Source organism: Arachis duranensis, chromosome 4, assembly GCF_000817695.3.
Source record: "Arachis duranensis cultivar V14167 chromosome 4, aradu.V14167.gnm2.J7QH, whole genome shotgun sequence".
Lineage (NCBI taxonomy): Eukaryota > Viridiplantae > Streptophyta > Magnoliopsida > Fabales > Fabaceae > Arachis > Arachis duranensis.
Window position 1 is genome coordinate 102,782,878 of NC_029775.3, and position 10,894 is coordinate 102,793,771.

General features: G+C 37.6%; 1 protein-coding gene across 2 annotated transcripts; it reads left to right on the forward strand.

Annotated features, from left to right (window-relative positions):
• Positions 1-2,023: 2,023 nt before the first annotated feature.
• LOC127746750 (uncharacterized) lies at positions 2,024-6,361 on the forward strand. Of its 2 annotated transcripts, none has more exons than XM_052260989.1 (3): positions 2,024-2,840; positions 2,912-3,016; positions 5,638-6,361. In XM_052260989.1, exons 1-3 carry the CDS (start codon positions 2,410-2,412, stop codon positions 5,657-5,659), a joined length of 558 nt encoding a protein of 185 aa, XP_052116949.1. In that variant the 5' UTR covers positions 2,024-2,409; the 3' UTR covers positions 5,660-6,361. The 2 variants fall into 2 exon arrangements, with proteins under 2 accessions (XP_052116949.1, XP_052116948.1); XM_052260988.1 differs by lacking the exon at positions 5,638-6,361 and adding an exon at positions 3,129-3,309.
• The last annotated feature ends 4,533 nt before the right edge of the window (positions 6,362-10,894 follow it).

The following is a 10,894-nucleotide window of genomic DNA, read 5'->3' on the forward strand; positions in this document are numbered from 1 at the left end:
GACAGATGGATAGCCGTGCCGTGACAGGGTGCGTTGAACATTTCCACTGAGAGGATGGGAGGTAGCCACTGACAACGGTGAAACCCTTGCATACAGCTTGCCATGGAAGGAGCCTTGCGTGCTTGAAGAGGAAGACAGTAGGAAAGCAGAGATTCAGAAGATGGAGCATCTCCAAAACCTCAACCTATTCTCCATTACTGCAAAACAAGTACTTATTGCATGTTCTTTTACTTTTCACAATCAAACTTGATAATTATTGATATCCTGACTAAGATTTACAAGATAACCATAGCTTGCTTCAAGCCGACAATCTCCGTGGGATCGACCCTTACTCACGTAAGGTATTACTTGGACGACCCAGTGCACTTGCTGGTTAGTTGTGCGGAATTGCAAAAGTGTGATTGCAATTTCGTGCACCAGTTGTCTTATTGAAAAGATAATTTGGTGTGACATTGTCTTAATGTGCTGCACATTGAGAAAAACGTGTTTGACAATGTCATGCACATAGTAATGGATGATGAGTGAACAAAGGACAATGATAAGGCTAGGTTAGACTTAGAGGACATTTGCAGGTGGCCAGATCTGAATTTAAGGAGACTTGATAATGGGCAGTGGGATAAACCAAAGGCGGTGTTCTCTTTAACGAAGGAGTAGAGACAAAATATTTGTACGTAGATTAGAGGGTTAAAGTTTTCTGATGGTTATGCCTCCAACTTGGGCATGTGTGCAAACGTGTCACAGGGTAGGCTTGCTAGGTTAAACAGTCATGATTGTCACATCTTCAGGGAGTCTTTGCTTCATGTCGTGTTCAAAGAACTTCTAACGAACATCTGGAAACTCCTCATAGAAATAAATGAGTTCTTTAGGGAGTTATGTGCTATGAAACTTAGCTTTAATATTCTCATAGTCATAGACAAGAACATTCTTCTCTACTTTGTAAACTAGAGAAGATATTCTCTCCATCCTTTTTTGACGTTATGGAACACTTAGCAGTCCACCTACCGTACGAAGCAATACTATGTGGGCCAGTCTAATTTAGGTGGATGTACCCAATTAAAAGGATAGTTGGTTCCTTTAAACGCACCGTAAAGAACAGAGCTCGGATTGAGGCAGCATGTGCGAAGCATTCCTAGCTAAGGAAATATCTACATTTTGCTCATTCTGTTTCAGTCTCATGTAGATTCACGTAGAACAAGGATTGCAAGGAATGATGAAATGGGAGAATCCTCTTCACGTGGAACAATATACCCAATACTTTTTCTGGAAGGAGCTGCAATGGGTGTGGGCAATGACTATAGATTAGAGCAGAAGAAAATCGATGGTGCACATCTGCATGTGTTGCTTAACTGTGGCCAAATTTTATAATACCTCGTGAGTTTTTTATGTCTTGACAAATACTGCAGTCAGTAAGATACTAACTTCTTAATCTAATTAAAACTTCTTTATCCTCTAATGAATCATGTAGGTTATTCCAATATGTAAATTCTGATACCTCATTGAACAACTTTCTGTAAGACCCAGAACTTCTGAAAAGTCTTATTATGATCAAGTCTCAAATCATATAGTTATTTATATCCTTAATTTCAGAAATTATTTTATGAAAGATAATTAAGGCAAGTTTTGATTTATTGAATTTGAGATGAGTTATGATTATTATCCAATTTTATAATTATTGGATTATTCTCTATATTTGAATTATAAAGTTGATAGTTATGAAATAATAAGGATTTTATATGATTTGGATTAGATAAATAATATTTTAAATATTAATACTGCTATTTTGGAAAATGAAGAAATTAAGTGTATTATTTCTAATTTTTAGACTTGTGGCATTTTATTGAAAATAATTTGTAAAATTGATGAGCAAATAGTATTTTCTATATATAATTAGTGTTGGATTTAATTTGGGTTTCAACTACTATATTATTCCCAATTTTATGTGAAATTACTAAAATGTCCCTAAACCTAATTTTCAAAATGAGGAAACCCTAACCCAGTGACCCGTACCCGACCCGGCCCATCACCCTCCCTTAGCTTAGCAGCGGCACATGCAGAGTTCCATTTGACCCCTGAAAGAAAGAAAGAAATAGAAAAGAGAGGAGGAGAGTGGGCGCCGTTGACTCTTGATCTGCATCGGTTCTTGTTCGCGCCAAGGATGGCAGCGCCAACACATTGTAGGGGAGGAAGAAGACTCGCGCTGGTCTCACCGCCACCATCGCGCCGTCGTTTGACCAAGGAGGGAGATGAGCGGCGCGCCTCATTGCCTCGCCGCCGCTGGACTCGCGCACAGGGAGAGAGGACGCGCGAAAGGGAGCCACCGCGGGGAAGCCATCGCCGCCTACCACTGTCACCGAGCGTGGGGCTTTCGCTGTTCTCCTTGTCACCGCCTAGCTCACCACCGCCACAGTGATGCTCACGCCGTCGTCCTCCTCACCGCGGAGTCTGAGTCCTCGTTATCCACGGAGGGCCGAAGAGAGAAGCTCGAACAAGATAGAGAGAGAGAGATCGGCGGAAGGGGGTCCCTGTTCTGCGGCCGTGCCTCCGCCGTCGCGGGTCCTCTGCTGTCCTTCCACCATCACTGAAGTCCTCCATCGCCGTGGCTTGCTGTTCGAAGCTGCCACCTCGCCACTGCTGGAGGTCTTCCCCAATCCGGTTCGAAGGAGAGAACGCCATTGGGTGGGGAAAACGCTTCTGTCACGCTCCTCGGTCACTGGTGGTAAAGCCGCGTCGCCATCACCCATGGGTTGCTGTTCCTACCACCGCTACAAAAATCACTGCCAAAGCTTTTGCCCGTTTTTACCGCCGGAGAACCTCGCTGCCATTGCCGGAAAATTCTATCGGTAAGGGTTTTAAGTTGGTTCTCCTTTTCGTTGAGTTTCTGGAAACCTCATTGTCACTGCATATGGTTCAGGTCATCACTGCCGCTTGAGGTGGCGGACAGAGCTACTGCCGGGCTGCCGCCAAACCGGTTCGGAGGCCGCCGCTGTGTTGGTTCAGCCGTTCCTCCTTCGGCTCGGTAAGCATTTTTTATTTGAAAGCCATTTAGTTATTGTTCTATTATCATACGCTCTGGTTTGTGGCGTTAATTGCTATAAAATTGAGTTTCGGTTGTTGTATGTTGCAATTAGAGCTGTTGAGATTTTTGGAGAAAACAAGTGGATCCGAGTTGTTAGTTACCGTCATTTCGAGCTGAGGAGGAAAGGACTCTGTGAGACGTTTGGGTTATGGATTTGCATTTTGAATTAGGGGCGCTTTCCAAAAACTATGTTTTATGTATTGGAATTATTATATATGGATACTGATGTGAGACAATGTATTTGGTGATTGTATAAGCCTTATGTGATGTTGATTGTCCTAGATGAATGTAATTATATGTTTGAATGGATTATTATTTGGTTTTGATGAATGGATTTGTTGTGCGGTATTGTGAGACGAAATGCTTTTGGAGTTGATTTCTTTAAAGATTTGAAATCTGAGTTTAATCCGCTGAGGATTGATTTGATTTGAGTTAATTGTTTTGATGATTTGAAAAGTCAAATGCACTTTTGAATTCAGCCAGGTTTACTTTAATTGATTCGGTTTTGGACAAATGATTTGTTATTGAGTCGTTTCTTTAAAGCCTTGGAAATGAGTTAAATCGATTGATATTGAGTTAATTTTGAAATAGTATCCTTGAGATACGCCACTGAGGCGATTGTTGGATTTAGCATGCTTTGAATTGATTTCTAGTTTTGTGTTGTTGAAAAGGAATGAGGGACGGTTTAGTTGGGACCCGAACCGGGTGGCAAAAGTCCAAGTTTTAGGGGAGGTGCTGCCGAAATTTCTATAAAATCTTAGTCTTGTTTGAAAGGTTATTTAAAAAAGGTTGGATTTGAGAAATTGTATTATTTGATTTATTAAGAGGATATTATGTTTTCAAGCTTAATTTATTTAATGAACTTTATGCGTTGAGTTTGGCTCATTTAGAAATGAACTATTTTTACCTTTTGAATCACTAAAGGAAAGAATGATGCTCTAATATTGATTTCAATATAAAAAGGAGCTTTTAGTGATTTTTAAAGGAACCTATACTTTTGATTGAGTAATCAAGTTTGAGGCATTTTGGAAGAGATAGAAAAATGGGGTCCAAAAAGAAATCTGAAAGCGGTTTGATTCAAATGAACCGGTTCCGTTTCAAATGAGTTGATTTTTGGACCGGATTGGAACTTGTGATTTTGTATGGTTCGATTTCATAATAAATTCAGTTTTATTTACTTGAATCAAGAGTCTATGATTTTAAGAGTTTCAATGAATTTTAAGGAATTGATGTAAGTTGACCTTCCCTAAAGACTTGGGGACTCTGCCGAGAAACTTTTGTTATGAAATTCCACTGTTGGGTGGGTGATTTTGGATACTTTGAAATAAATCCTTAACTTGCCATGGTTTTAGAAGTTTTGGAAAGAGAATTCCGAGAGTGGCTTTGTTTTAAAAAGGGAACTCACCTTGAGTAAATTTGGCTTATGAGCCTGAGATGATTTGAGAAATGAGATCTTTAAAGCCAAGACTGAAAAGAGTTGAAATTTGATTTCAAAGTGAAATGGCTTGAAAAAAGTGATTTATGGTTTAAATGCCGGTTTTATGAATTTTGTGATGTCGAATGGTAGAAGTGCTATTTTGTTATGAGCCGGAATGGCTGTGTATGCTATTGAACTATGGCTGATTGCCGAATGAGTTGTGAGCCGTATGGCTGATTATGAATTATAAATTTAAGCCGAAGGGCTGTATTTATTGATAAATTGGCTGGTTCTGGATTGAATCGTGAGCCGGATGGCTGAGATGGATGGTGATCCATGGTTGAGTACAAATGCATGTATGCAATTAAATGAATTGTGAATTTAAGCCGGATGGCTGAGATGAATGTTGTATGCGAGTATGCTTGTGTTTTCTCTCTGGTTGTAAGGGTGACAGGGCACCGATACCCTCTAATGGCGACAGGGTGTAGATACCCTCTAATGGCGATAGAGCGCAGATACCCTCTAATGATAATAATGCGCAACAGAGAGACTGTGTCCGGGTTAGCTACCGGACACGTCGGGTTGGCTTGGTAACCGACAGATGATATCATCAGCCACTAAGATAGGCATGCATCATATGCATCTATGTGACATTGTTTGGGTATGCATATTGTACATGGTTTGCCTTTGTGATTAACTGCTAATTGTTCTACTTGCTGTAACTGTTTGTTTGTGCTTGAACTCCCTATCTGTGTTTGCAACTGGGACTCTGTTGGATTGTGGTAATTTAATTGATGGTTGGATTGCTTGGGCCTAGGGCCGTGGTTAGATTGAGATGGACCGATGGTTGGTTTCGGTTTTGTGTTTCTGGTTTGGAAAAATATGAAAGACTATTTTGGTTTAGTATAGATAAACCTTTTGAAAGGCTTTTGATGTTTTTGAGAACTGAACGGTCCCTCTTTTGGAAAAGATTTCTGACTTTACTTTTATTGTAAACCGTTGTTTTTGAAAAAAAGGCATAAGACGGTTATTAATCACTAGTACGATTTATCTTCACGTATCCTATTACAGTAATTCCCAAAAACCCCTACTGAGAACCCTTTCGAGGATGATGTTCTCACCCCCTATATTTTTTCCCTTTCAGGATATGGGCGCAGAAGTCATGAAGAGTTTATTTAATTGTTGTTGAGATGCTCTGTATTGCTTTAGATTATTATTTTTGTACCCTCGCCTTTACCTTGATATATTCTGTAAGAGGGATAGGAATTGTATTGGGTAATGTGTGTAGTATTATTTATATATATGTATGTATATGTATATGGATGTACTCTTGATGAGCTTTTGTAAGTTGTATGGTATCTATGGATGTACGTTATCGAATGAAAGTAAATTTTGGAGCAGTATTGCGGTTTAAAGTTTTAAACAGGCTCATATTTTAGTATTAAATAGTATAAGTGTCGTCGTAATATCCGAGCTATCAGAGTTGTGCAGGCGGAAGCGTGAGCTTTGGTAATTAGGGTGTTACACTTTCCACGTTGGTTCAGAGAATACGTTAGAGTGCAGCTAATTGACACAATAGATTCGGAACTAATTACACTTAATTGGGACCAATGAATAAGGACACTAGCTACCTGATGTACACTGTTAATGGATATTGGTTTTATACCTTACAGTGGTCGATCAGAAAGAAAACAAATAACATTGGAGTTTGGGTTCACAGGGATTCTGGCAGGGTCACTCTAATTGGTTATGCATCTTGCATAACATAATTGATTTAGAGTATTTTTGTCGTACTACGTACAAGGTGTGCGTATTTAAATGTGAATTGTATGATCTCAGATCGTGATAAGTAACACAAAAGTACAAGGACTACAATATTACTGAAGTTAATGTTACTAGGAAATATAGGCATTACGATCCTTTTATTCTACCTCAAAATGCACGATAGGTATACTATTTTCCTTATCCGGGTTCATGCAAGTCTAGTTGGATGGTTGTGATTAAGTATAAGCTAAGAGGCCGCATCGAGTTTGATGATAGGACAGAGGGTCAACAATCTTACCAGATTGACGACCCTACTCCTATGAGAACGATGGTTGATACATGTGAGCCCATTACCCTTAGGTCTGCTGTTATAGATGATATCATTGACCGTGGACTAGATGCCAACACACTTCCATCACAGGACGACGATCTTCAAGAAGAAAACGGGGTCGATAGCGACAAAGAAGAGGAAGACGAGTTTGATGATAATCAGGAAACTACATCAAAAGTGGAGGATGGTGAACTAGAAGACGAAGATGATGAATCTGATTAGGATTAATTTAAATATTGTTCTGTAATATTTATTTATTTAAAAACTAATTGTATTTATAATATATAGTTCAGTGACTATAAATATAGTTTTGTGATTCTAAAATAGTTAGCATTGTTTCAGATATTTCAATTACCATCATTTGGTATTCGTAATTTATATTTTTTGTGCTTCAAATCAGGTTTGAAATACTATTTCAATTTTAATTATCAGGGTGCACTATAGATTGACAGAAAATATAATTTTTTTTAAAAAAAATACCATCGAAATTACCGTCGAAATATTCCGATAGTAATATTATTTTTAAAAATATATTTCCGTCGGCATTAGCGTCGGATGAATCCGATGGAAATACGACAGGAGAAGGAATGATGTGGCGCTAAATGTTACCGTCGAAGATTTTCGACGGTAACACTCAACACGATCCATTTTCGTATCCACTATATTCCGTCAGAGAATCCGATGGTACTTTTTGTTAGACGAAAAAAATCCAACGGTAAAGATTTACTAGTTAGATTTATACCGTTTGATTATTTCCGATGATAAATTGATTATCTTCATAATTATTTGATGAATCCAACGGTAAATTTGACAGTACTCAACATTTTTCTTGTAGCGGACCACGAGACCCACTCGTTCTACCTCTGCTATCTGTCATCATGTCTACAAAGAGAATATATTATTAACACTAGTCAGCAATAATAAGAACAAAGTATGTGCTATTATACAAAAATCATTTCAATCATCGATACGATGAATGAAAGTTAGGGCACAAGAAAGCTAATAAAGTAACAAAATTCAAACCCTAAACCCAATTTCATAGTAATTAATTCCAAACCTTAAACCCAATTTTAGAATAACATAATTTAAACTCTAAATATCAATTTCACATAAATTTCATCAATTTGATACTAAAACATATATTAAAAATAATTTCACAGCAAAATCTAAACCCTAAATCTAATTTCACGGTAATAAATTCTAAATCTTAAACCCAATTTCACAGTAACATAAGTTAAATTTAAATCCCAATTTCATAAAAATTTCATCAAGTTGAAATTGAAACATATATTAAAAACAATTTTACAACAAAATCCAAATCCTAAATCCAATTTCATAGTAATCAATTCCAAACCTTAAATCCAATTTCACAGTAACATAGTTTAAATTCTAAATCCTAATTTCACATAAATTTCATTAATTTAAAATTAAAACATATATTAAAAAAATTGCATAGCAAAATCCAAACACTAAACCCAATTTCACACTAACATCATTTAAACTCTAAATTCTAATTTCACATAAATTTCATCAATTTGAAATTAAAACATATATAAAAAATAATTTTACATCAAAATTTAAACATTAATTTCAAAAAAATCTAATGGTAGAAACAACTAATTTATTTGCAATGGAGGAGGTGGCCAACGGCAGTGTAAATTCCTCGTCATAGAACAGAGGTAGTGCAGATTCTTCATAGAGCAAAGGCCCGGTTTGAGCAAATTTGTCATTGCAGAGAAGGGATAGTACAAGGAGAGGAGGTGGCGACAGAAGGCGTCGGCGGTTGACGAAGCGGCGGGGACAAAAGAGAGGATAGAGTTAGAGAGAGTGTGGAAGAAGAGAGGTTAGAGAGAGAGAGGGGGTATTTCGAAATGAAGGGGGAGATGGTTCGCACTTCGAATTTTAGGGCTCGTTACCATCAGATTTACCGGCTGGATAAATATGACAGTAACGCATTGCGAGTCACCAAAACACAGCATTCCACTAATGTGGTTTACTGGCAGACAAATCCGCCGGTAAATCCCACGCTATATTTTGCGCCTATTTTTTTATTTTCCCTCCAATTATTACCGGCGAATTTACCATTGAAAATAGAAATCCGCCAGTAATAATTTGACCTAACGAATTCTACATCAAAATCGTCGATAAATTCATCGATAAAGTCAATACTAATATACAACGCTAAATCTAACGATAAATCCAATAGTATGCAACATATGCTTATATTGCAATCTCCAAAAGATTCTCTCATTCGACTGATATGAATGTCTATGATAGTACTATGGATCCATATATAACAGCACTTAGTCATAATGTTTTTCTGCTATTGATAAGTGTTAGAATTTGGTTGAATTAGTCCCACATTGCTTAGGATAGCAAATGGAGTGGGTGGCCTAGACTATAAATATGAGGCTAAGTTCTCCATATTTTTTGCACCAGTCGGAAACACTTAAAGCTTGTATCTGACTTTTCTTTTCCTCTATACCTTTTGATTAGAGAGTGTTGTGAGGTGTAGTTAAATATTTGCTTTGAGAGTGTGGGTGTACTGGGGTGCCGGTGTTAGAGAGAAATAAGTCTATGTGTTGTAACAATTTTCACATATTGATATTCTCTGGTTTTCACGTTAAATTCTTGTGTTGTGATTGTGTCTATTTTATTTCTCTGTGAAAGGTATTTTCTCAAGGGGGAATGGTGTATTATTTCCAACAAGTGGTATCAGAGCTTCGGTTCAGTGGAATTTATTCTTAGTATGCTCTATGGTTGCAGCCTAGTCTGACCTTCAACATCTGAAAAGAATTTTGTCCTGTAGCTTGAGGTTGATCTTTGGTTGCTGTTGTTGTTGCTGGAAGGCAGCGTGACACTGTGAGAGTGCAGTTTGGAAAGGTTCTGGCTAAGGAAAGACTTGGTATTCAAGTGTGTCCATTGTGACCCACCTCTCTTTCCTGGGGACCCTTCCTAGTGCACGGTCTACAGTTGAGTTATACTATTCCAGTATACGGTTGCAACAATGTTAGGATATTCAAGTGCTGTGAAGTTTGAAATAGAAAAATTTGATGGAAGAATCAATTTTGCCTTGTGGCAAATACAAGTCAAGGATGTGTTGATACAATCAGGTTTGCACAAGGCGTTGAAGACAAGAAGTATCCTCATGGTATTGCCGCACTGCCATGGATAAGGATAAGTTGTGGCAATCGGGTCCACAATTGCACACGAGCATTGGTTGGCGTTGAGATGCAAGGTGTGTGGCGGAGTTATGTCGATGGCTGAAGAACTTCCAGGAAAAGCCAATTTGAAAGTTGCACCATGAATTTTCTGCAAGGTTTCGATCTGTACCAAGGCAAAATGCTTGGAGTGGTCTAATTCAAAGTGAGTATACTTTCATGGTAGAGTATGATATTTCTCTGAACTATGATTGTCGGTATAGACAATGGCAGCAAAGAATTATCGGTGTTGACTATGGAAGCTGAAGATGTGTGACTATTTCAATCAAGGTGGAGATTGTTAGAATTTGGTTGAATTAGTCCCACATTGCTTAGGATAGCAAATGGAGTGGGTGGTCTAGGCTATAAATATGAGGCTAAGTTCTCCATATTTTTTGCACCAGTTGGAAACACTTAAAGCTTGTATCTGACTTTTCTTTTCCTCTATACCTTTTGATTAGAGAGTGTTGTGAGGTGTAGTTAAATATTTGCTTTGAGAGTGTGAGTGTACTGGGGTGCCGGTGTTAGAGAGAAAGAAGTCTATGTGTTGTAACAATTTTCACATATTAATATTCTCTGGTTGTCATTTGGTAACGGCTGTGGTTTTTTCTCCAGTAATTAGAGTTTCCACGTTAAATTCTTGTGTTGTGATTGTGTCTATTTTATTTCTCTGTAAAAGATATTTTCTCAAGGAAAATGGTGTATTATTCCCAACAATAAGTACCATTTAGTCATTTTTATAAATGTTGTGTCTTCTATTTAAAAAAATATGAAATTATATATATGTATGTTTGGGACGGGACGGGACGAGGCAAACATTATTCATAATACCTGTCTCATACCCAAATAGAAATAAGTGAGCTTTACCCAAATTCATTCAAAATCCGGTCAAAATTTAACCCAAACTAGACCGGATACGAAAGAGCTGGCATCAACCTATGTTTCATACGATGTGAAAATGAAAAATGAGTTGGACATTAGAGGCTAATGTGATTATGTCAAATAATGAGACACCTATTTGATTTGATGAAAATTTGCAGAACCAACCATTTAATTCATGCATAAAATTTTAAGTACAAAACAAATAAAGTTATAATAAATTTGTA

What these genes read in the sequence shown, in the direction of transcription:
- LOC127746750 (XM_052260988.1), top strand. Translation starts at nt 2,410, where the DNA reads ATGCTCACGCCGTCGTCCTCCTCACCGCGGAGTCTGAGTCCTCGTTAT. An exon ending in ATTGCCGGAAAATTCTATCG is followed by an intron (nt 2,841 to 2,911) that starts GTAAGGGTTTTA and finishes CATATGGTTCAG; the next exon opens with GTCATCACTGCCGCTTGAGG. An exon ending in GCCGTTCCTCCTTCGGCTCG is followed by an intron (nt 3,017 to 3,128) that starts GTAAGCATTTTT and finishes TGTTGCAATTAG; the next exon opens with AGCTGTTGAGATTTTTGGAG.